The sequence below is a fragment of the Protopterus annectens genome, chromosome 6.part1 (assembly GCF_019279795.1).
Source record: "Protopterus annectens isolate FY-2018-M chromosome 6.part1, PAN1.0, whole genome shotgun sequence".
Taxonomy (NCBI): domain Eukaryota; kingdom Metazoa; phylum Chordata; order Ceratodontiformes; family Protopteridae; genus Protopterus; species Protopterus annectens.
This window is the reverse complement of record NC_056738.1, coordinates 344,128,092-344,155,319: the sequence shown is the minus strand read 5'-3', so window position 1 is coordinate 344,155,319 and position 27,228 is coordinate 344,128,092. Positions and strand designations below refer to the sequence as shown.

General features: G+C 38.8%; 2 protein-coding genes across 3 annotated transcripts in view; one reads left to right on the top strand and one right to left on the bottom strand.

Annotated features, from left to right (window-relative positions):
• Positions 1-9,830, bottom strand: part of LOC122805546 (phospholipase A and acyltransferase 2-like) — a 479,339-nt gene extending 469,509 nt beyond the window's left edge. The window contains exon 1 of the mRNA XM_044075762.1: positions 9,717-9,830. The gene's annotated coding sequence lies outside the window, so the exon portion shown is untranslated. The remainder of the gene's footprint in view (positions 1-9,716) is intronic.
• INTS5 (integrator complex subunit 5) overlaps positions 9,552-27,228 on the top strand; it is a 203,174-nt gene continuing 185,497 nt past the window's right edge. The window contains exon 1 of one of the 2 annotated variants that reach the window (XM_044075761.1): positions 9,552-9,640. In XM_044075761.1, the coding sequence (XP_043931696.1) occupies positions 9,567-9,640 (74 nt within the window). In that variant the 5' untranslated portion in view covers positions 9,552-9,566. Of the gene's footprint in view, positions 9,641-9,884; positions 10,129-27,228 lie in introns of those variants that run through there. The other variant, XM_044075760.1, reaches the window with a different exon arrangement.

Genomic DNA, 27,228 nt, shown 5'->3' with positions numbered 1-27,228 from the left:
GCTGGATGCCATACTCTTACTTATATGTTGTGCCACATAGAAGGATTTTCTCATCAGCATGGGTGATCAAAGTTCAGGTTACTGTCAACTTGAGTTTCCAAGTCTCTTAGCACTGGTTCTAGTCTTACGGGAGTGTTATCAGTGATGTAATTTGCAGGGGTGGTCATCTTCCCAAAGGATTTAATTATGGATTTTTTTCATTGAGTTTCAAACCATGGCTCTGGCACCAGTTATTTGTCTGTGTCAAATCCTCCTGCACAATATCTACATCTTTTGGGGAATTCAGTGACTGCGCCCAGCTTGCAGTTGTCAGCAAATTTGGTCAGCCAAAGGCCCTCTACATTTGCCTTGACTTCAGAAAAGTATATTCGGAATGAGTGAAGTCCCAGTATTGAGCCCTGTGGGACACAACTAGTAACACACCTCTTGGTGGTGGTGGTCTCCCCTACATTAACTTCATGTGTGCTATTTGGTAATCCATTGAGTGACATAGGGACTTATGCCTAAATCTGTGAGTTTGTCTATAATACCCAAGTAAGGCATTATGTCAAATGCCTTTGCCTGGCCAAGGTAGGCAGTGTGCACCATTTTGCTCTTGTCCATGGTTCATGGTTTTAGTGACCTTCTCAAAGAAGTCCACCAGGTTTAGTAGGCATGACCTGCCCTTGATAAAACCAAATTGGGATGGTCCAGTGCTTAAAAGGCTTTGTATGCCTTTGTTTATCAGGTCCACGATAATTCTTTCCATAACCTTTTATATAAGACTAGTCAAACTTATGGGTCTATAGTTCCCTGGGTCATTGATGGTCCCCCTTTGTGTACAGGGATGACTGTTGCAGTCTTCCATTCCCTAGAGATGATTCCTGTCTGGAGGCTGGGATTGACTAGAGATTCTAGTGGGTCTGACAGCTTGTGTTTGAAGATATTTAGTTGGCATCCTGGGATATTGTCAAGACCCACTGATGCAGTGATTTTAGCTTCAGAGAGTGCAGTCAGGACCTATTCTTTGGTAATAGTTGGGGAAAAATGGTAGAGGGCATTTAGTGTGGGGGTGATAGGGAGGAGAAACTGGAACTAAATTTATCAGCCAGCAAATTTGATATAGCCTCTGGTTCATTATAGGGAGTTCCAGTTACTATTAGTTCAGCACATTGTTGTGTGTTCCCCTTTAGGTTGTGTACATAACTGAAAAATGCCTTATGGTTATCCTTAGTCTAGGAAGCTTTTTTGCCTCAAAGTTGGCTTTGGTGGACTTGAATTGTCCCCTGGGTTGCTTGTTGAGGCTGATGATGGAGTTTTTTTGTTTGTCAAGCATAGCCTTTCCAATTTTTGGACAGGATGTTTGTTTGTTTTTTTTTCTTTTGCTTTACAACCTCTTTATACTTGGGGCTTGTTTTTTTTTTGGAGTTAGTCCTAAGTTTATTTTGGTTTGGTACTGCTGTTTCTATGCAGTTATTTATATGCTTGTACATAGGATACAGTGTTCGCTGTGTCTGAGGAGGGAGTGGTTGGAATTTAGCTATGATATCACTTAATAGCAGATAGTTAGCCTTGGAAAAGTTCTTAAGGTTCTGGGGTTTGTTGGGAGTTTAGGCTTAATATTTATTTCAAGGGTGACCACTTTGTGATCTGATCTGACCAGTGAGGACATTAAACTATTGGAGGATGCAGTGTTCACTTATGTTTGTGAGTATCAGATCTGGGATATTTGCACCCCTAGTGCAGACTAGCCATTCCAAGGTGTTTGCATTGACAAAATCCAGGAATCTTTGAGCCTGCATTTTAGTGCTTGTGCATATACCCAGTTTATAGTGGAATAGTTGAAATCACCCATAAAATGGTGTTGGGCTGAATGGTGAGTGACTCCAGAAGATTCAAGTATGTGCTAGTGTCATTCCAAGTTATAGACAGGGACCTATAGCTAACCAGAATATGGTATGGGATTTACCTAGGGTTAGTTGGCAATGGAGAAGTTCAAGAATGTCATACTGTTTGACTAATCGAGAGGTATGCTTATTTTTATGTAGCTTGATACAGTCCTTCTTGTACCTTCTTGTGCGGTTACTGATTTAAATGTGTGGAAAGCATTATTCCCCTGCACTGCCAGAGTGTCTTCCACAGCTTTAATGTCCAGCACTCTTATTAAACACTCTGTTGTATTTCTTTGTGCCCTTTGCAAATGTTCCTAAATTATTAACAGAACAATTATTAATATACATTGCAAATATGTGAACTGTGAACTGTGCTATTACACTTTGAAATTGATTTTTCTCTTCCTCTCAAGTTTCCTTTCCTAAATCCAGCAGGTCTTTGGGATGTCTCCCATATAACAATAATTCAAATGGAGTAAATCCTGTTGAATCTTGTAGCACTCCTCCTATAGCAAAAGAAAGTAGGGAATTAACTGATCCCATTTCTTAAAATCATGTATGATTGTTTTCTTCAACACTGACTTCAGAGTCTTCTTAAAGTGCTCTACTAATTAGTCTGATGATGGTACACTGAAGTTTTTAACTGTTTCACTTTGAAACACTGGTAGAGCTGGTGCATCCCCTTGCACATAAAGGGGGTTCCTTGGTCCATGAGTATTCCTTTGGGTATCCCTACCCTGGAGGAAAGTAACACTATATATTTGGTTATTCACTTAGCATTGGTTTTTTGGAGGAGTAGTGTTTCAGAAAACTTAGTGGTACAGTCAACAATCACTAAAATATATCAATAGCCATTGCTAGATTTTACCAAGCGACCTACAAGACCCATAACTATCTGTTTGAATTAGACTTCAGCAATAGGCTTAGATATCAGTAGACCTCTGAACCCAGGATGTGGTGCAGTCTTTTTACATTCTGAGCAAGCTACATGAAAGTTCTCACTGTCTTTTATTACAACAGATCAACAAAATGTTGCTAAAATTCTGTTTGTTTATTTATTAGCATGTATTTACCATTATTGCATGTCTGGGCATAAACTGTCCATTTTCAGTGGTGGCCCGGAAAGAAAAGCTCCAATACAATATTGCAGTTTCAAATAGTACAAATAATAAGCAGATAAACACAATTTAATAAAATACTTTAACAATGGCCTGAAACAAGTACAGTAGAAGAAATACAAAAAATAACCTATCAAAAGATGGGTCTATATTAGAAGCTCGAAAGTGTACTTACCCGAATACGAAAACACAGACACGTCTTCATTGAACCACGAAAACATCGATCATGGTTGGCCCTTCTGCGGTATAGCTCCGTAAGGTATGTGTGCAATAGTTACGGACCTTAGGGTTAGGGTGTGGGTTAAGGTAAGTGCATAGATGGTATGAGATGTAGTGTAGGGTTAGAAGGAGGGTTTTGTTAAGTGTATGTGTGTGGATTATTTAGTTTGTTTAGGTATAGCTTCTTAAGGTAAGTGTGCGATAGTTACGGATCTTAGGGTTAGGGTACGGGTTAAGGTAAGTGCATACATGCTGGTATTTGCAAGATTTAGTGTAGGGTTTGAAGTAAGGTTTAGTTTAGGGTTAGAAGTAGGGTTTTGGCTAGTGTATGTATGTGGTTTATTTAGTTTGTTTGGGTAGGTAGTATGTAGCGGGCGGTGGGGTGGGACAACTATGACGGTTCGAGTTTTTGAAGTTCGCGGTTTAGGGCATTCGGTGTATTCGCGGTTCGTGGAATATGTGTCAGTGTTTTTGTATTTGGTGACTAGGGCTTTCGCAATTTTAATATAGACCCCAAAAGACAAGTTTTACAAAGTCATGATGCAAGTTTAGTACATGAGTACAGCAATATATTAAAACAAAAATAAAATGTTAGAGAAGAACAAAGAACGTCATAATTCAAGGGTTTGACTTTATTACGAGCTGTAAGGGGGTAATTATTACATAAAGTGCTGATGGAGCCTCAGAGTTATAGAGTTGAGTGCATAGAGTTTGTTTATATACTCATTTGCTCATCTACAGTAACTTCATGTATGCTTGATACAGCTTTCATGAAGCACAACCTCGTTTTCTCAAAGTCTATCCTTCTGAATTGCAGATACTTCAATTTTATTTGTTATGACTCTATAGCTGATTGTCAACCACACTATCTGATAATCATTTCTTTTCATATGGCTGTCTACTTCTAGACCTGAGATCCTCTGTCCCTAGGTATGTCAGAACACTACGTTTCAAACTGTTTCTTCTTGTATAAGTTAAACAGAGTCTAGAAATAGCTCTCTCAGACTTGCCCTTTGTAAGTCATCACAAGTGTTCCTGGTTTCCTGCATTTCAATGTGGCTACATTAAAGGACTTCCATTTAGCATGTGACATTAAAGTTTAGCATCGATGATACCTCCGCTTTTATTAACATCTTAAAGAAATGTTATAGCATTGTTTCATTTTTTTCTTACCAACGACGTTGGGTTCTTTATACAACTCTGTGAGGACTCTGTTGCCATTTCTAGCCTTCATTGTGCCCTACAGTGCCTCGTCTCTTCTTCCTCTTTGTTTATTGTTTATTCCTTTGTCTTGTTCCTTTTCTTTATATGTAAGGTCACACCTTCACCTTTTTTTGTTCATTTTTCTTCTCCCCATCTCTTGCCAATATTGCTTATCCCGTTATGTTTACTTCCTAGTCATGATGCTCTGTATATCACATTTCTGATATTGCCACAATATCAAGTTATACTTCAGTAAAAACCTCAAGATTAAGTAACCTTTTGCAAAGATTGTGAGCGACAGTGATTGGTACTTTCCAGTTTTCATATATCTTGCCCTTTTGTCTTATCCATGTTGATAATGGGTATATCTTTCTTTCCATTTACTACTGGTCTGTTTATATTGTTTGTCTAGTGCTAAGTACATTTGGATATTAATAAACCCACACATCTGGATGGTGGGTAATGGCTGCAACAACATTAAGAGTGAGTAACTGGCGACACTGTGAGGGTCTGCTAAAGAATGCTGTGGTCATGATGCAGTTCATACAGAATGTAACAGGTATTTTTTTCTTAACCGAGGCAGGCAACCAGATGTTATGGGCAGTGGATTGCTAGACTAAATTTGATTTTGGTGAACCAAGCAAGATTATTTTATACAGATACTGGCTACTGCAAGTGTTTAATCGAGTTGAAATACATTATTTCCTCCATTACTTTTTTTAATGCATTTGCTGAGTATGGGAATGTCTATGGATGAAAACAATTGACCATGGCCTGCTGTAGCCTGCTAAAGTTAAAATAATCATTATTCTGGCTTTGCAGGACTAATGTGTATTTGTGTGAAGCAGTCTGGAATATTTTACTGTGGTTTGCTACATGCAAAAAAAAGCAATGTCTTTTGGCTTGTCCGGGTTAGGGGTCGCCATAGCAGATCACCGATCCACAGATTGATTCGCAGAGAAGTTTTTACAGTGTCAGGTTGCCAGCCTGGTGCCCAACCTTCACAGAAGGTACACGCACACACATACACACACACACACATACACACACACACACACACACACACACACACAGACACATACACGCACCTACCTGCATGTCTTTAAAACTCACTCGACTGCAGAGAGGACATGCAGAATCCACAGAGAAGGCTCTCTAGCTGAGAATCAAACCAGAGAACCTCTTGCTGTGAGGCATTTGTATGAAATAAAGATAGAATACATTACTGTAACCATTATTATTTTATTAAAATCAGACATTTAAGGCAGACACAGACCACAAAGTGGATTCAACTGCTGACTGTGTGTGGGGATGTGAGGGGGGCTGTATGTGGTTTAAAATGACTGACCCTGTTGCTGTTTGTTTAAGTTAATGGTCATTATTCTATCTTTTTAGGGCTAATGTTTATTTGTGTGAGGCAAGAAGTACTATTTATTATGACTAGTTTGTTTGAAACAAAGTTAAAATACATACCTGTGACCATTATATTTTAATCACACTCAGACCTCTGTAGTATATACAATCAACAAAGCGGTTGTAATGGCTCCACCCGGGGGCTGTAGGATGAAAGTGACTGACTGACCCTACTTTCATTTGCTCAGATTAAACAGACATTAATAGGCTGTGTAAAATTATTTATTCATTTATTAGTAGTTGTTTACCAGAAAATTTTGACTAGGCCAAAGCCCCTTTTCAACACAGGCCAGGGGAGAAAGGATCTACAAAGAACATTAATAGCACGTATAATATTAACACTTGAAATGTATTTTATATTATTGGACAATATCAAGTGATAAGAAATTTATGAAATGTAATGAAAGAAACAGGACATTTTGTAGAAAGTAATGCTGTGACAAGGTAAATCTGCATTTGTAATATATACAAAATCAGAGCAGTTACAATAGGTTGCATTTACCATTTTTACAATATGTACACAATTTGTGTGTTGATGAATGTATTTTGGATGGGTGGCAGGAAGGCAGGCACTATTTGGAGATGCAATTTGTGTGTCCTCACAAGTATTTGTCTTTTCAGTATATTGGGAATAACTGGTTTGTCATCTTTAACCTTTGTCACAACTTCTTTCCTCCATTAAAGAAAGAAAAAGACTGATTTTCTTTCGTTATTCATTATTTTTCTTCAGGCAGCTACTGGAATACAGGATTGGAGAAAAATCTCTAAACTGCACATCAGAGCATCTAGAACCTTCCACAACAGTTATTATAGGGCAGTCTTAGTTAGGGTGAGTTGAAAGGATGGAGGAAATTTTGAAAATGTAAAACAGTGTAAAAAAAAATACAAAAAAGAAGTTGGGCCAGATTCAATAACACCTACACTAAGTATACAAGATACATATTTGAGAACATCCATAACACATTTTTGTGCTATCTAGTCATTCAGAAAGATTACCCTAAGTGTATATGTAGTCTACACTTTGTGTTAAGCTTTATGAATATCTGTCAGTATTTAAAGCTGCAAGAAAATCAGTAGGGAAATTAAAATTAGGAGGAAGAAGGTGTGAGTTATACATGTGTTGTCTGTTCACCCAGAAGTGTAGGCATTATTGAATCCCAGGGATAATCTATCTGGACAGTATGGGGAATCCATGACAGCTGGGGTGGAACTGATTTGGCAGGAAAAAGAGAAAGAAAGAAAGAAAGAAAGAAAGAAAGAAAGAAAGAAAGAAAGAAAGAAGAGAAGATACAGTCTACAGTAATTCCTAATAAAAAACCCGAAAGAACTTTGGGGGTTGGGGATCAGTGGGCAGCTTGATACCCCTCAAGTGTACCTCATTATGAGGAACATCCCTCATTTTGAGTCTTAAAAAGTCCATATTCCTCATAGTTCCACAGTGAAACCTTCTTAGTTTCATATGGATATTCTAGGCTAATGACCACCAGGGCCTTTATAAGCCTAGCCATGCAATCCAACACAATTGTGTCCCTATGTATAATGGATGTTTATTAGGAGGGTGTATTTTAGTTAGGAAGCTTCTAGAAGTTATGTGGTGGGGTATGTTAGTTTGGCCATTACTGTCTGCCTCTGTCTATCAGAGATATTACAGCCAAACCTGGGGTGAATTTCCTAGTTCCCATCCATTGATCAAGGTTATGCTTAAATAGGGTTAGGGATAGATTCTGCTTCAAATGGATGGAGAGCCTGTTTCTGAGCATAGGGATCCTCTAAGATATGTATCTGCTTCATCAACATATCTTATGTCACAAACAAAACTTATATCCTTGGATCTAGTGGTTGTGATGCTTTTAGTTTTGCAGATGTGCAAAAGGTGTATCAGAAATGGATCAGAGGATGCCTTGTATGCCAGGCATATATCGTCTCTCAGTAACCTGCAGGAGACCATGTATAGAGATAGGGCTTTAAGGCAATCATAGGACAATGTGTTTATATCCTGGAGTCTCCTGGTAAAAAACCTTTGCAGGTGTTCCAGCAGTTGCATATGTCTGATCAGGTACATGCCGAAGAGGGCATTATACACAATGGCTGGTCTGATAAGGGTCAAATAAAGTGGCACAATGACTTCCTTAGACCTGGATTTCATGCTCTTACTTATAAGTTAGGTGACACAGAATTATTTTCTTACTACCTTAGTCATGTTAGTCAAAGGCCAGATTACTGTTTTCATATCTTCTTAGATCCTGATGACTGGATCAACTCTTAAGGGTGCCTTATCAATGCTGAGTGGCAGTCTTCCCAAATGGCATTATAAAGCATTTCTTGGCATTAAGTTTTAATCTGTGACTTTGGCACCAGTCATTTGTCTGTGTTACACCTTCTTGTAAGATGTTTGTGTCATGGAGGGGGATCTACGATAGCTCTCAATTTACAATCATCTGCTTACTTGGTCAGCCAAAGGCCCCTGACTTTAGCCTTATCTCTGAGAAGTAGATAAAATAGGTGCGGTATCAGCACAAAGCCCTGAGGTACCCTGCTGGTAACTGGTCTCTTAGTGGAGGTGGTATCAGCAATCCTGACTTTCTGGTTCCTATCAGTGAGCCATCTGGCAATCCAGCAATTTATGTAGGGGTTTATGCCCATTTTGGTGAATCTGTCAACTATACCAGAGTGAAGAATTGTATTGAATGCCTTGGCCAGATCCAAGTAGGTGGTATGCAGCATTTTACCCACATCCGTTGCCTTGGTAACCTTGTCAAAGAAGACCACTAGGTTAGATAGGCATGACCTTCCCTTGACAAAGCCAGTCTGGGTTAGGTCCGGTATCTGAAGGTTGCTTATGTCTTTGCTGACATTTACTGTTAAGAATTTTTTAACTGATAAATACATACTGCTCCTGAAAAGGGACTGTCTGTCTAGTTGGCCTACCTGGTTAACAAATTGGTATTATTATTATTGTAAATACTGAATCATATATTTCAACAAAATAACTTTTTATACGCATAAAATAACATGTTTAATTATGCAATGAGCTTCCTATATGAAGTTGTTAGCAAGCTGTTAGTAAGTGTTCCACATCTTGCCTACTTGTTCAACATTATGAGAGGTGTATTCCATAAAAGTTGAGAGTTATGTCCACGCCCTTGCTTAAGACTCCATTTTACCCAAAGGGTGCCTCTGTATTTATTTTTGTTTTTTATAATTGTTCTTGTGGAGTTTACATGCTTCGATGTGACTGTAAAATGAGCATTTTGTTAATTTTAATAATCTAACCAAATTTATTACGCATGCACAACTTAACAAAATGTAATTAGATATATTTTGTTCGGTACTGTTACCATACCGTATTTTTTTAATCATTCCCATTACTTAACAGGTGTATTCATACCTCTCAAGTGTAACACATTGCAAGGAATGTTCCTCATTTGGGGTCTTAAAAAGTCCATGTTCCTCAAAGTTCCACATTGAAAGTGTCTGTCACACATTCAGTGTTAGGAATTTTTTAATTGACATCAATGGTAAGTAGTACTGAATCATATTAATTCATCAAAAGAACTTTTTATAGGTATAAATTAGTAGATTTTAATGATCCTGTGACCTTCCTAGTTGACGTTATTAGTAAGCTGTTAGACGGTGTTCCACATTTTGCCCATTTGTTCCATATCGTGAGACACTGTGCTCCTCATTTAGGAGATGGAAGTCTGACAGCTATGGGTGTATTACCAGACTAAAAAAAAAAACGATGGGTGTAATTTCTCCGTTTTTAACCTTATCCTTCATAAATTCCTGTAGGCCAGCAACATGCAATGATAAAATGTAAGTATCCTCCAATCTGTGTGAAATTTCTTAAATGAATATTAAACAGGCAGGATATTACACTTTTAAAACTTACGATGAAGAAAGGTTGAAAATAATTCGGTTAACGACAGTACCAGCTAGCCCAAGTTCTCTAAACAAAACGTCTTGCTGAAACATTATGCATAAGCGTTTTATTACTCTGTGGAACTACTTGTCAGTGTCCCCGATGTAGTAGAGGACCCCTTTTACGGTTGCACCTCAGTAATTGTGGTGTTTGTCTGAAGTGTGAGATAGTTTTGTAGTTGAAAACTGTGCGCTTTGAATTATTGTCATCTGTTGTACTTTAGGGAGGAGGTAGATGACAAGTATTTGTTTGCCTGCCGTTGTAGAGTAAATTGTTGTCATAAAACGATGACTACAGTGTTTGACGGTGGTGCAGTGCAGGTTCAGCAACAGCGGCCACCATCGACCCCACAGCAACTTCAGACTGGACCTCCTCTTATCAGGTAAAAACAGATGCAGTTATGTGGGCATACCAAAGAAGTTTTGAATGAAGTGAAAGCACTAATTATCAGTACCTTAAATCAAAATATATCGTCCGATCTGGCTGGGGAAAATCGCAATATTGGTGTACCACATAACATTAATTTTCAAGATTTTATGCTTAAGCTAGTATTTTTTTTTTAATTTATTGGAGAGCGGGTAGTAAGGTGTATAGGGAAAACCCGAGAGATTAAAGTCAGCACTGTATCTGCCCTTGAAATTCATTTTCTTTGCGTTAGTTAGTACTTTTACATGACAAATTATGTAGTGCAGAAAGGGTCGACATTCAAAGTCCAAGGGATTGCCGGAGTAATGCATAGGTACTCTGGTATTGCGAATGATAACCTTATTGGAATGCTGTTTTAATTGTCAACGTACAGACCTGTTTGCAGTCCTGTTGGTCAAACAGTATTTTATGCAAGGTGTACATATATATTGTCAGTCTGATATTTATTTCCGTGTATTCAACAGTGAGCTTTCCATAAAACTACTAGGAATGTATATATTTTGGATTGCTTTTACTTGATGGTATAAGATCAAATTATTATGTTATTGTTTATAATCTCCCCATTTGTCTGTTCATTCCTATTAAAACATCCACCTTATGATTGTGGTGGTACCTCTGCTACAACCCATCATGATGAAGGGCCCATATTTGTGCTGTCATAAGTGTATTTATGGAGTTTCAGATAGGAGGTAATAAACACACCTGTAAGCATGTTGTTTTCATTTGTATCATCTTTGTTTCTTGCATTATTTATGCTTTCTCCCATTTTTTTCTTCCTCAAGATGTTAAGTCAAATGTATTTTAGTAAATCTTCTACTTTCTTTCATCAACTAAAATCTTAACTATTTATTAGTATGTTGCATATTAAGTTTTTATACAGTCATAGAAATTACAAGACAAGTAAGTCATAAAATTGTTGCACCTCGCTGATATCCACCCTCATGATGCTTTGCCCTCTTAGAAACGGGATGTGTAAGTCACGCTTAGGATGGTTTTGTTGATGTCCATCCAATTATCAAGGTTAGTCTTGGATGATGCAAGGGTATCACTCTGTTTAAGGTATAAGGGCAGTTTATTCCAGAGATGGGATAAAAACATTGAATTATAAATCTGTTCCCCCAGTGGGTTTTGTTGGTGATTGAGATTCTGGTCATTAGATCTAGTCTTAGTGGAGTTTGTCTAGGCAAGATGTAAGAGATCAAGGAGAATTTGGTCTTTGATGGAATGAAATGTAAGACGTAGATGTCTGTCCACTCTAGAGTCTGTAGGAGACCGAGTTTAGATAGAGAGCTTCAAGCCTGTCTTGGTAGTTGAGGGGTTTTTAGACCAGCAATCTCCTTGGTTAGGAAATACTGGGTTTTCTAGCTGTGTGATATGTATTTGTCAGGTATGTACCAGTGGCAGCATTGTACTGTATAACTGGTCTGTTTACATCAGAGTACAGGGAGTCAGTAACTGTTTTTTTTTACTTGGATTTAGTGCCTTTACCTTCTGCTTTCACCTGACAAATTGTGAAGTACAGAAAGGCTAAAGCAAAGGATCTTCTGACAACCTATGCTGCATTGTGGTTAAAAGAAAGGGAGTTGGCTTTTTTCTAAGGCATCCTATATAATCATCAAATTATTTCTGTATTGCTGAAAGTATGTCTTCCAGAAATAAAAAAGCCACCTTGATTAAACATGGTGTAACATTGGAAAGTCTGGCCACTAGAATTCCCATAAAAAGTTTATAGCCGTGGTTCAAAGTTGTAATTGACCTATAGTCTACTCTTACAGGGTCTCTTCCCTCCTTGTGTATTTCTGTTATAACCCCTTGTTTCCGTAATTTGGGTATCTTTCTCAGGATCAGTACTTCATTCATTAATTTAACCCAGAACTGTATTAATTTTTCACTCCACAACTTCCAAATTTCAATTGGAATACCATTTCTACTCAGTGATTTGTCAGGGGCTTGTTTTCCTACACTTTTTTTTCTGTTTCCTCTGTTGTGATGGGTGTAACCAGTGCATTTCCCAACTCTTTCTCTAGAAAGGTCATAATGTCCATGTTTACTACTGTACCCTCTTGTCCTGCTATGTATATTCATTGCTAACATTCCCTAAATATTTCCAGTATTTCTTTTTAATTTCTTGTTATTATATCCTCTTTCTTTCTGTTGAGTTGACTAGGGTTCTCTCAACCTTCTGTTGTCTTGATTATGTTGCTAAACCTCTGAGATTTTGTACAGATTATCATATCATTGAGTTCTTATATCAGCCCTCTTTTTGCAAGCAGTCTATAATCTTCATCCCTTTGTACTTCGTCTATGATACTTAGGAGCTTTTATTTTTCATCTTCCAGAAGCCTGTTTTTTCTCAGCTGTATTGCTCTGACAAGTTCCATTTGAACTAGTCTTTTTTTTTTCTTGGAACACATGATTCATATTTTCTATGAAGTTACTCTCTGCTCATTCCTTCATGTTCTTCCCAGCCCTGTATCACCTCATGTATTCCCTATAAAGCCTATATAATGAGTTCCTGTATCCAGTCTGACTTTGCTCTAGGTTGCAGACTGGAAACCTCCAGTGGGATGATTTGTTCCTAACCAACTGGAGATCTCTAGAGAATAATACGCAAGTGTGGTCTGATATCAGAAGGACCAGCACAGTCTGCACCATTAATGCATTCTCTCTTGTAATAAATATGTTGCATTTTCTTGACCATCTGTTATATTTCTGACTGGGATAGGTATAACTCATCTCTTTCTTTACTCTTTGTCTCCCTCCTGATGTCCACTAAACTAAGACTTACCAGATCGTTTTACTCTGTATTTCAGTTCTTGACCTTCTGTGATCTCCCTTACTTGAACTAATTTGTCAGTGAACACCATATTCTAGTTCCCATCACTAGTAAACCCACCTCATGAAATGTAATAATTTCCGTTATCACTATATTAAACTCTTATTTTAATCCCAGAGAAAAATATATTGTGACTTTACACTGTCTTAGAAATCCCTTTATTTTTGTATAACAGCCCTTTTTGTCTATCAGTGTTTGTTCAACTTCTAGCTGCAGTTTCTTTCTTGGTAGTAAAATAACTCCCCTGTTGTTGTTGTGTCTTTCGGCTTTTCCCGGTTAGGGGTCACCACAGCGGAACTCCGGTCCGCTAATGATTGGTAGCTGATTTTTATGTGCCGAGTTGCCAGCCCTGACGCACAACCTTCAACGAAGGTACGCCCATTCACACATGTCTCCACGCAGAAGACGCTCTAGCTGAGAGTCGAACCGCACAGCGTCTTACTGTGAGGCGACAGTGCTACCGCAGCACCACTACCACCCCCTGCATCACCCTATACCCCTTTATTCCCACCTTTTGGTGATCCTCCTCTGACAAATGTGTTTCCTGTACAGCTACCAAATGTGCTTTTTCCTTTTTGTCCGTGTTTATAATTCTTTCCCTTTTTTCTGGGCTGGTTAACCCATTTACATTACATGATAATATATTAACCACCATATTAATTGATCTCTTGTATCTCTCCTTTGTCTCACCTCTGTATGGTCATACTCGCATGCTGTCACCCTTAATTGATTTATATTGTCTTGCTCCCTGCTTGTCTTACCCTAAGAGAAAGTTATTTGTGTTTCCTATGAAATTTGCCCCTCTTGAGCTTCCTATTTGCATTTCCCTGATCCTAATAAACCCTTCTTTTCAGCTTTCACTTCTTTACTCCCTACTCAGCTTTCCCTTTCCCCATGTGTTAGCCTTCCAAGGTGAGGGTAATATGCCCTTTTTGGAACAGACCCCATGTCCCTAATCTCTTTAGTATGAAAGGAGTCAATACAGCAAAACGTCCTGTGCTGTAAAGGCATTACATTTACATCTCCGCCCCTAGCCACACTGCTCTTTTAAAAGTTGTCTGGGTATTTCCTTGACTTCAACAGCACTACATTTTCTTCATTTCATGCAGTTGCCTGTCTTCTGCAAGATGTTGCACCTTTTCCAACAAAAGAGTATGTTTTATATTTTCCCTCGCCATTTTTCCCCATTGTTTAGCTTGCTCTAAGTGTTTATAGAGCCCATATAAAGTTATATTACTCAGTGTCATAGGCTTTGCTACTGTAGGCAGATGTTTTGTTACTCATTGTCTGCATCTATCTCAATGACCAAAATAATAATTTTTTTATAGTCACTTTCCTCCACTCATCTTCTTTTTTTCCTAACTGGCCTACCTCTCCCTAAGTCATTTCTGTCCCTTGTCTAGTATTTGTGTGCATCATACTAATCAATACTCTAGGTTCATTGACTTTAACTGATCTTTTGCGGTTCATAGTCTGCATCTAGCATAGTGGCCCAGGTAGGTAAATTTTTTTTTAATATTCAGGATTATCTAAAATCTCATAAGTCATTTCACTGTACATATGACAAGTGATGGTGATGATCTTTCTTGTATACTTTTAGCCCCAATAGCTACTCTTTTACTGCGAGACTAGGACAATCCTTACATTATATATTCTTCTGGCATTCTCTCAGCAACACTGCAAGTTCCTGTCTTATCTTAGCATTTGGGCCTTCTGATCTGCTTGTTGATCACATAACACAGGGCAGTTCAGCTCGACTTGTCTCAAACTGACCATTGATTTTTTCTCAACTGATGGCCTTCTTTTAAGCTTAATTTGTTTGGAAAGTCTATCTCTGCCCCTCCCTTCAACCAAGTCTTCAAATGACACAATAGTCTGCCACTTTAGTATTGTTGACTGGTCTTATAACTTTTACACCCATAATATATCAAAATCAAAGTAGTAACATTATTAAAGAAAGTTTTTAAGAAGAAAAAAATACATCCCTTCACATCACATCCACAGACTATGTTTGTCAATGTACAATTTTTGATCTGAGCAGCAGCAGCATCTTTCTACTGTTGTTATTATTACAGTTAGCAATGGTTTAACTTCAGTTACCTACATTTTCAAAAGTCCTTGTGGATCTCTGAACTCCTTCAATCCAGTAGGTATGGAAGGTATTCATTGTTTCCTTCAAGGCACATTATTTCTTAAATAAAGGAAACAGTTCCCCTCTTCTTTCACTGGAGCATTTGTTCATCATCGCCTGAAGCTTCTTGGTTGGCCTAAGTAATTTATGTGTCTTCCGGTCTTTATATGTCTCTGTCCTTCCAAGTTCTTTCTGAGCATCTTTGGGGCATATGAAGAACATTAGAACATTACCCTCAGACGGGAAACAAAAGTTCTGTTGTGGAAGGATAAATCATCTTGTACCTGAACTCTTTAGCTTTACTTAGTCTTTGAATCAGAATGAAGGCAGCATGTCTCTGTCTCACTTGCACAGAGAAATCTAAATAACTATGTACTTAAGTGTCCCCACACTTCAGTCAGTTTTGATAAATGGGTCAGTATTCCATCCTTGTTACTGTATGTTACAAAACATGCCAGGATAGGTCTAGGATTTCTTTGCCTTTTCTCACTAGAAGCCAAACTGTTCCTTGGGCATGCTCTAGATGGATACTATTCTCCCTTTCATGCATTCACTCAGCAAGTTTCTTGTGATGAAAGTCTGTACAAGTAAATAGTGCATCAGGTACTCCATTAATTCAGAGATTTTTTCCTCCTCTTGATCATATTGATCTACTAGGATAGCCTCTACTTTGTTTAGTTTTGGTTCTGATACTGTGATTCTTTCCTTCAGTTCTTCATTCTCTTGGATCAGTGATTGCAGCATATTTGAATTTTCATTTTCATGATCTATTTCAATTGCTTCCTTCATATTTTTATCATTCTGTATACATGTCTCAAATTTTTTCGTTTGTCCTCCTGACTTCCATAAAGATGTCTTTCAGTGTAATTTTCTTTTCTAAGTTTTCTTGCTCTCTCTCTCCATTTTCCCTTTCCTCATATTTTCTTTTGGTGCTTTTACACGTATTATCACAATGACATTCCAAAGCATAATCTGCAAGACAGATTTCCCACAAACTTTTCTAATTAGCTCCTGAAGTCAAGGATATCAGTAGTACAGGACCGTTTCTGATTGTTTCTACTACTTCCCATAAAGTGTGTTTATCTAATTACAGTTTACTAACACTTAACCCAACAAATTTGTGAGATGTCCCAGATGATATTTAGCCATGGTTACTGTAGCATCACTCGATAGTGAAATTCCCCAACATGAAGGTGTTCGGTTGTACTGTTGGCTTTTTTATAAAGTTATGATAATCTACCTGGAGGTTATTAACAAAGGAGAACAATGTCATAAATGAAATTAAATAAAACCCATGTAATACACTGCTGGAACCAGTCCCAAAAAAAAGAAAACAAGCACAATGATGTAGCAAATTACTGACTGTAACTGGTTTTAGTGAAGTAAACTTCCATTTTCTCTGCAAAAGTTAAATGCATTTTCTGTAAAGGAACTACTGGTATCACACACGTCAAAATGTATCCGGTTGTTTAAAAGTGTAAGTGGTTATGATGACTTCTGGTTTAAAATATGCACATCAGGGAGTGCAGTAACCGAGAACCATAGCCTTAGTCTCAAGCAATCCAAGACATATCTGGAAGTAGTAATCAGGGACACAAAATATTGTTACTATTAACTTGAGAAAATGTGAACTAATATCAGTTTTCTGAAGGAAAAAAAAAAAGTCTGTAAATCTGATTACTGACCATTATTTATTAAGTATAATTTACTACCTTTTCTTCAAAACTCACCAGTTTGGGATTAAGAAGGACAGAGCTAAACCGTAAATCAATATCGGGGACAGTTGAGAGGTATCAGTACCAATCCTGCTTAGTAGCATCCAATCCACTGCAAAAAAGCATGACTCCTTTCTCAATAACAGAACTGGTGAATATGCATGGTTACAATAATATCTAAGCACTGTAAATGGTATACTAGACGTTGATATAAGTCTTGGTAAAGACATGTTTCTCCTAGGGTGTGGCACACTAACAAATTCAAAACCAGACAAAATCTTGATAGCTGTTCTCTTGATAGTAACCAAGAAAGCTATAATCAAAAAAAAATGATGCAGGAAATTAGGAACTTGAGTTAAGATATATCCGAGAAAGTAAAAGAAGTTGTGACACTGCCAGCCAAGCTGTCTGGAATTTTGTAAATAATTCTGTGTCATTTGTGAATATTGATATGATTTATACAGAACTGTATGTTATGTACTGAACTTCAAGAATGTAACCGCAGCATACCCTGCTGGAATATAGAAGATTAACTTACAAAACTTCAAGACAATAAGCTGAAATTAAGTGCTTTATGATGTGCTATAAAAGTTAGTTTCAGTGATGCAGCAAGAGGACAGGATGTCAAGAGCTAGAAGTTTTTGTATTGTCTTGAAACATAAATTATTACTAGGTTTTAAATGTAAAAGTGTTTTATTGCTTTATGACTTCCAAGTTCTGCAAACTTCTGAGAGATATGTACTTCTCTCACAGAGATGTTAAAATTCTATTAGTATCTGTTAGCCTGGGAACTGAAGGCAGGTGACAGAGTGATGTCATCCAAGCTGACCCAGCTGTAATGTTTGATAGTAATTTAAGAACTCTCTCAGAGAAAGACTGTGCAGTTTGTATCTTGTCTTGGACCGAGAAACATCAATTTAGCACTTCTGCCTGCGTGTTGCTTTGTAAGTAAGTCATTTAGGGTATAGTATCTTTTAGATACAGATAGGAGTATAGTAAAGATTAATTTATATGTTTTCTATATTCATTTGAAACTGTCCTGTAATGTTGTTTTAAAATAATTCCTGTGATTCTGAGCTCTGTAGTTACTGTGATTATTGTCTTCTTCTGTTATTATTTATTATTAAATATATTTAAACCTGTCTTTGTGGCTGATATGTGAGAGACATATTTAAGCTCTTAGAGTACTTGCATATGTATTTGGTGACACTGTACAGGCCACTCCTAAATAGCCTTGCTGTTGGTCACACTTACCATTTGGATAATAGTAACATTACACAGTAGGATTGGTCACCTTTTCTAAGGACCTTCTAGTAGCTGATAAGGAGGGGTTGGTGGAAGTGATAACTACCTTTTGTAGTCTGGGCAGAAGGGGGCATAGCTAGTAAACATGTGCCAGCCTTCCCCTTCCCCAGGTGTGTGTGTGTGTGTGTGTGTGTGTGTGTGTGTGTGTGTGTGTGTGTGTGTGTGTGTGTGTGTGTGTGTGTGTTTGTTTGTATATAAATCAAATCTCAAAGTGTGTGTCAGCTACTTGGGCAGAGACACGAAGCACTGGTTGGCAGTTGTTGGAAGTCTTGCTTGACCCCTCAGCTGAGATCTTAACCCTATAGCTGTGCCAGTGGGGAGTCTTATTGAGGATCAGGAGAAAGAAGGAGAAACCAGCCCCAGACTGACTGTGATCTTTGTGTGCTCTTAAGGGAAATTGTACTTTACTGTGTGTGTACTTGTCATCCTCCCATTGTGTACGCCCCTCACTCCCATTGTGTACGCCCCTCACTGTTGCCAGTTGTGAGGATTGAGGTTCCTTGATTACTGGGCCAGTGCGGGGGCATCACATACTAATTGGTTAGCAGTGGTGGGATATCCACATCACATACTAATTGGTGACAGTGGTGAGTTAATCACATATTAATTGGCTTGTAGTGGTGTGGATATTGAATTCCTGTATACAGTGGTCACCAGTAGTCACTGAAGGTGTTTGTACTCTCAATCAGCCATGCAGTGAACATTCAGAGTTCATATCACAATTGTTTTATATTTTTGTTAGCTTAGTTAGTCAGGTAGAGCAGGCAAGCATGTCAGTAGAGGAGTATGGCACACCTTCAGTGACCACTGGTGACCACTATACACAGACTACAGGAAATCAATATTCACACCGTTACAAGCCAATTAATATGTGATGTGGCTAACTCACCACTGTCATCAATTAGTATGTGATGTGGATATCCCACCACTGCTAACTAATTAATATGTGATGCCCCAGCACTGGCCCAGTAATCCAGGATCCTCAATCCTTACCACTGGCAACAGTGAGGGGCATACACAATGGGAGGATGACAAGTACACACACAGTAATGTACAATTCTACTCCACCATTAACTGGGAAAACTACTCGTGTATTAACTCATTTGTTCAATGCTTTCTGGAATTTATAAATTCCAGCACCCTGGATCAGCTTGTCCATACCCCCACCAGGGGCAGCAATATCCTGGACCTGGTCATTACCAGTATGGGCAACCAATGTTCCACGCCAGAGGTCAACTCCTCGCTGGTCAGATACAACCAAAAGCTAATCACCCTAGCCATCAATATCCCACCCCCACCCTCATTAAGGAAACCACCGTAAAAAAACTTCTCCAAAGCCAACTTCATGCTTCTTAAGACAGACGTGTCAAGCTTCACGACACCCATACAGATGGAAAATAGAGGTACGATTGCTAAATCCTGTACAAATGCACTGTATAAGCACAGACACGAGTGCATGGATCGTGTCACCCCCAACAGAACCAAGAGGCTATCCTCCAAAAAAAGGAAGCCAATTTGGTGGTCCCCTGCCATAAACAAACTACAACAGAAGGAAGAAACTGTTGCAAAAAAATCCCCTGATTGCAGGAACTCCCTGGTCATCCTCCGTAAGAAGCTGAGATCCCTCATAAAATCGTCCAAAACTAGTTACGAAAGTAAAATTGCCACTGATTCTAAGGACAACCACAAAGCATTCTACAGCTATGTCAAGAATTTCAGTGGCGATACTCTGATCTGCTCTGAGCTACAGCAGAATGGCACTGTATATACAGAACCAACTGATATTGCCAACATCCTGGCAGATAGGTTCAGTGCAAACTTCACGCCCTCACCCCCAAAGGGGCCATCACTATACCGGAAGAATGCAAAGCCCTTGTAATCACGCCTGCACAAGTAAAGACAGCACTCTCCAAAGTCAAGAACACAGCATCCATGGGACCTGACAACATCTCAGGCTGTGTTCTGCACGAACTAGAAAACAAACTGGCACCCCACCTAAGTACCATGTTCAGCCATAGCGTCACTTCAGGCTTTGTGCCTACTGAATGGCGCACAGCAACAGTTATCCCACTGCACAAAGGGGACGTCACCACCGACCCCGGGAACTATTGCCCCATTAGCCTAAAGAGCCTGGTCTGCAAGGCCATGGAATGAATCATCTTGGAGCTTATAAACAAGGACATAAGTAACCTCCAAACTCTGGACCCCACTCAGTTTGGGTTTGTAAAAGGTAGGTCATGTCTTCTAAACCTGATTGACTTCTTTGAAGCAGTCACCAGAGCCGTGGACGAGTGTAAGATGGTGCACACAGCCTATCTTGACCTCGCCAAAGCTTTCGACACCATCCCCCACTCTGCAGTTATAGATAAACTCACTAGACTGGGTATAAATCCCTATGTCACAAGATGGGTGGCCAGCTGGCTCACTGACGGAACCCACACAGTGAAAGTAGCCAACTCCAAACCCAACTTCAGACCAGTAACAAGTGGAGTACCACAGGGCTCAGTCCTTGATCCTCTCTTGTTTGGCATCTACTTCTCAGAAGTCCAGGCTAATACAGCAGCTCTTTGGCTAACAAAGTTCACAGATAACTGCAAACTAGGTGCCATAATAGAATAGCCTAATGATGAGGGCATTCTACAAAGGGGCCTCACTGACAGTGATGCTTGGTGTCAAAATCATGGCCTCAAGCTCATTGCCAAGAAGTGCATTGTCATCCCCTTTGGGAAAAACACTGTACCCATGAACTACCACTTAGGCAGTAGCCTTCTAAACACCAAAAGTGTGATAATAGACCTTGGGACACTGGTAGACAGTAGTCTCTCCTCTGATAATCACATTGCCACAGTAGTCAGGAAATCCTTCTATGTAGCACACTTCATCACAAAGGAGTTCACCTCCAGAAAAAAAAAGAGGTCATTGTCCTCTCTACTTATCCCTCATCAGATCCATTATAGAGTACAACGCCCCATTTGGCATGTACCTAGCAAGACATCTACAACAACTAGAAAGACCACAGAATTACCTCACTAAGAGGATTACCGGTCTCAAACAGATGCCATATGCAGACCATCTCAAAAAAACTCCAGCTCTACTCTGTCGTTTATTGCCTACTCGGAGGCGACCTCTGCCTAACATACAAAGCCATGTCAAACACAGATCTGTTGGACATGATACACTTAAAGAAACCCCAATCCCTCTGAGCCATACGATCCAGGGACCTAACCCTTGCCACCACAATAAACAGAACATGCTGGATGATAGATTCCCATCCCAGAGACTTCCCATGCTCTGGAACAGACTACCCATTCATGTCAAGCAAAGTTCCTCATTAGCATTCTTTAAGAAAAATCTTGATAATTGGATGGGAAGTAGGAAATTCACCCCGGGGATCACTTCTGTGGCTCTGTTAGACAGGGGTGCAGGAAAATAACTTTCTTGTGTGGGGATAGCCTGTGAACTTTTTTGGCTAGGATTATATAGGCCCCAGGGCCGATAGCCTAGCACCTACCTAAACCTATGATAAGGAGCCAGTTGGTTGAGATGTGCCAGGATAAAGGACTGGTGCATACCAACCTGACTAAAGCAGACATGATTGCAGCTTTAGTCACAGCTGCATCACAGGACAGCAGCCAGGAGGACAATCAGACTGGCCTTAGAGATGTACAGCTCTCAGAAAATGGACAGCTCATCCTTTCCACAGAGGACTTAAACATCTGTCTGGAGTTAGGGACTTGAGCTAGAGGTCAAACGTTTGGAAATAGAGGCAGCAGAGAGACTGAGGCATGTAAAGACTGAGGAAAATGAGAAACTGCAATGTCTGAAGCCTGAGGAAAATAAGAAACTGCAACCCCTGGAAGCTGAGGAAAAGGAGAGGCAGAGGCAACATGAAAAGGAGTTGCTGACTCTTCGCCAGAGTCATGGAGGTAATGGGGAAGGGAGTAACTGAACCCCAGAAGCAACAACAGTCAGTAAATTTTTCACAATTTACAGAGGAAGATAATTTTGATAGTTTCATTCATATGTGTGAGAAGGTATGTAAACTGTATAATGTTGACCAAGGGCTCTGGGTACAGTTCCTGGCCCCCGTTACTCCATGGGAAAGCTGTAACTGCAATTTCTAAACTGTCTGTTAAAGATTGCTTAAATTATAATACAGTCAAAATGTGCTTGTTAGAACATTTTAAGTTAATACCTGAAGTTTATAGAAAAAAGTTTCATGAGCACAGGCACAAGGCAGATGAAAGTGTGTGTGAATATGTTGCTGAACTAAAAATGTATTTTCATACATGGGTGAGTTGGATGTCAGGTCACCACCTCTGAAGGGCTGACAGATCTTTTGGTGAGGAAACAAGCCCTTAGCACTTTGCATGAGGACATGCGAATCTGGTTAGCTGATAGCGCACTACTGCAGATGAGGTGGGGTAGAAGGGAGACCTATACCTAGCAAGCAGGGCATCATTGCACAGGAAAGGGACACCCAATGCTGCTCATGTGTCTAAAGGAACCCGTGGTGGGCAGCCCAGACTGCCCCAACAGAGTCTGCCAGTAGGGGAAGCCACTAGTCCAGGTACATGTCTAGGATCAAGGATTAAATGTTTTAAATGCAGCCAGTGGGGCCATGTAACATATAGATGTCCACGGAGGCAAGGTGGGGAACAAAAGGTGGGAGAGCAATTGTTGACAAGATAAAAGAAAGTAAATCTAACATAGCTCCAGGGATAGATGGTATAATTACGGAAATTTACAAACTCTTCCCTTCAACAGTAATCTCCCTTTTTCATAAAATTTTGCTAGAATTCCAGTCAGAAGCAAAAATACCACCCTCATGAAAATATTCTCTCATAACACCAATTCTAAAAGATAATAAACCATCAGACCTTTGCACCTCATACAGACCTATATCATTACTGAATAATGATTACAAAATATTCATGTCAATACTAGCTAACGGAATGAAAATCCCACTTTCAAAGACAATTAATAATGATCAAACTGGATTTTTATATAACAGGCACACACATGATAATATTAAAAGGATACTTGCTCTTATAGATTACGTGAATAAAGAAGATAGAGAAATGCTTGTAATCGGATTAGACATGGAAAAAGCCATTGATTCCCTCAAATGGGAATATCTATTTAAAACTGTAGCATTATTTGAATTTCCTTCTCCCTTCATCTTATTACTAAAAAATATATATTAATAACTTAGCCTACATTAAATTAGGTCATTTCACCTCAGAATCTATCCATATAACAAAAGGTACTAAACAAGGATGCCCCCTTTCTCATATTTTATTTGCTTTGGCTATAGAAATACTTGCAGAAATAATACGCAATAATACAAGAATAAAAGGAATAGGTCTATGACTAGTACATATCTAAAATAATGCTTTTTGCTGATGATATTTATTAACCCTATCAACCTCCAGAGAGTCATTAGGAGAGCTAGAAGAAGTAATAGAGAAATTTTATAAGATTTCAGGTCTACGCTTTAATAGATCAAAATCAAAATTCCTATTTTTAAATAAGAAAAAAGAACTACAAGTTACAGATAAATCCATCATAGGAAAACAAGAACTTATGCTAAATTATTTAGGAATAGTGTTAAGCAAAAGTATAAATTAAACAATATTAATAAATTATAAAAACATTATTGAAACTAAAAATATATATAGAAAAGTGGAACAAAATTATATTAACTTTTGAAGACAGATTGCAATTAATAAAAATGGTCTTATTGCCAAAAATACTATATGTAGCATTAGCAGTACAGTTAATTCCTGAAAGATGCATTCTTAAACAAATAAATTCATGTTTAATAAAATTTTTATGGTATCCCAAATAGAATAGAGTTGCTCTAACTCATCACATTAGACCCTGGAAACAAGGAGGATTGAACTTCCCAGAAATAGAAAAATATATAAAAGCATCTGTGCTTTAAAACTACAATAGACTGGATGCGTCTATATTATCTTATCACAAGCTGAGTTCGTCAAAAACCTAATGATCAACACCAAAATGTCGATCTACGAAAAGAGTGAAAGCTGAATATATCGTAAAAAGACATGTTGAAATGTTTTAGTCGGCCCACACTGAACTCTGGGAATACGTGCTGTAGTACGTAGAAGCCATGTCCCATCAGTTGCTCTTAAAAACTAACTTAATGTAGCCAATTAACAGTTGATTATTCTTCACAGAAAAATATGCAGGAAGACATGTAGGTTATACATATATACCACTTGTTTACTATATTTCCAAAAAAGTTTTACCCGGAAGTAACACATATAACCTCTATAAGTAGCGAACTAGTATGAGTCACTGTGTGCGTTACACCACATAGGCATTACAACCATGGCTAACACTTCGCAGTCCTGTACTGGAATCCTAGGTAACATTTATGACACTATTACATCACAAAGGAATCGGAAGATGTTACATATAGGTGGTTATCTGTATAATTTAGAAAGAACCTTAAAATGTAAACGTTACTGGTGTTGCAGTTTAAGCTAGTAAACAATTGTAAATGTAGGGCTATTACTATCACTGTTGCAGATGGTGAACAGTTATTAAAGTCCGTCCCTCACCATCATGCACCAGATCCTACTGAAGTAGAAAGGTATAAAACGTGCCATACTTTAAAGGACACAGCTCGACTTTGTAGAAACACCCCGGCATTAGTTGTAGATGATGTGGTAGCAAGTACTTCCTTTGAAAGTACTATCCACGTGCCAACGAGACGGTCTATGCTGCAGCAGGTGAATCGAGTGAGGGGTAGAAAGATGTTATCATACTCTACTGTAAACACTTCTTTGAACGAAGTAGACGTAACAGAATGTAGCTTGAAACAAGGTGCATTAATTCAGAAATGAATGGTGGACCTACACACTAATATACATGTCTTATTTATTTATTTATTTAAATTTGTTGACCGGGAGTGTCTGACTGGACTTAGGTCCATTTTCAGCGGAGGCCCGGGGAGAAAAGCTCCACAGTAAAATAAACAGACAGTAGTTACATTGGATTACATAGCGATTAACAATTTAACATAGCAATTACTTACAACATATTTACAGATGAAGAACATAGTACATCAGTAGACAACTAGAATCTTTATCTGTGAAGTACATAACAGACATTAACAAATGTTACAATGAGAAGTTCCTGCTGTATAATAAGTACTAGGCTTATGAGCATCTGAGCTTGCTATAATCAAGGTAGTTAGTGGAGTGGAAAGAAAGGTAGTGGTTGTATGGGGTGGAAGATATTAGAGTGGGAGTTGCAAGGGCATAGCCAGCATGCTTTTAGTAAAGTTTTGAAGTGGGTGCATGATGGTACGGAGGTAATTGTGGGTGGGAGTGAGTTCCATAATTCGGATATGGCGCAAGAGAATAGTGCTTCACCAGTAGAGTTATTGGCTTTAGTGATCTGCAAGTGATTTTTGTTGCTGGATCTTAGTGGTCTGGTGGTGCGATAGGGTTGGAGTAGATTCTGGAGGGATGGGACATTTAGTGGATGGTTTACTAATTTGTGGGCGAGTGAGAGTTGATACCACTGAAGGAGGTGAGGGAGTTCAAGCCAGCCCAGTTCAGCAAGTGAGAGACAGTGGTGACTACGGTAGGATGCCCTGTGGCGAATTTGGCGATTTTGTTGTAGCAGGTCCCTAGCTTGTTTAGATCACATTGCCTTAGGTTGGTATATATTGGAGAGGCATAAAGTAGGGTGGAGATAAGGTGGGAATTTGCTATTGAAATCTTTGCTGCTTTGGTGAGAAATTGCTTATTTCTGTATAACGCTCCTAGTTTTTTGTGGACTTTTTTTATGGTCATGGATATGTGAATGTCAAATTTTAGTTTATTGTCTATTTCCACTCCTAGCAATTTGGTGTGTTCAGTTGGGTATATAGTGGTGTTGTCTTTTGCTGTGATGTTAAAGTGAGAGTTGTTTTGAGTATGTTTGGTGGGTTGGAAGATGAGTAGTTTAGTTTAGTTTAGTTTAGTTTTGTTTGGGTTGAGCCATTGTTTTTATGCTGAAGGATAGTGTTAGTAAAAAAAAAAAAAAAAAAAAAATTTTATTCTGTATTATAATACTGCTCGTATTGATGTGTGTTTTTGTTACACTAATTGCTTTTCTGTTGTTCTGTATTCTAATTAGTTACTAACTCCTGCTTAGTAGTTTTAGTTAAACTCTTGTACATATTTTTTTTTCTTAAGTTTGTTACCATAGACTGTTACAGTGGAGCTTTTCTCCTCGGGCCTCTACTGAAAATGGACATGTATCCAGTTAGACTAGCCCGGTCAACAAATGTAAAATAAATAAGTTAATTAATTAATTAATTGGGCATCGGATAACCATGTTTCAACAGAGGAAAAAGGCTTCCTGTGTGACTTTTTGCAGTTTTGGTAGAGACTGGGCTGAGCAGATGATGGTCAAGTCATCTGCGTATTGTATGATTGTGCCATGTTGGTGGCAGAGGCTAGATTATTGGTGTAAACAGAGAAGAGTAGGGGTCCAAGGATGGATCCTTGGGGAACCCCTATGGAGACAGGTAGTTGGGGAGATATGTCATTCTGCCATACAACGGATTGTTGGCGGTCAGACAGGTAACTCTGAAACCAGCTGGTGACTGATTGTGAGAAGGATAGGTTATTGAGGACAAAGATAAGTTGTTTGTGTGGGACCATGTCAAATGCTTTAGATAGATCTAGGAAAGTAGCAGAGGAGAGATAGCCATTGTTTTTATGCTGAAGGATAGTGTTAGTAAAGAAGAGTAAGGCAGTGATGGTGCTATGGTTTGGTCGGAAACCATGCTGAGTACTAGAAAGGAGGTTGTTAGTAAGGAGGTAGTCTGAGACCTGAGAGTGTATGCATCTCTCTAGTATTTTGGAGAGTGGAGAGAGAATAGCTATGGGGCGGTAATTGGTTAGTTCTGCGGAGGGGAATTATATGTGATGCTTTCCACAGTGTGGGAACATAACTTTCTGACAGAGATTGGTTAATCAAGATGGATACTGGGTAGGCCAGAGCATCAGCTGCGATTTGTAGGTATTCACTTGGGAGGTTGTC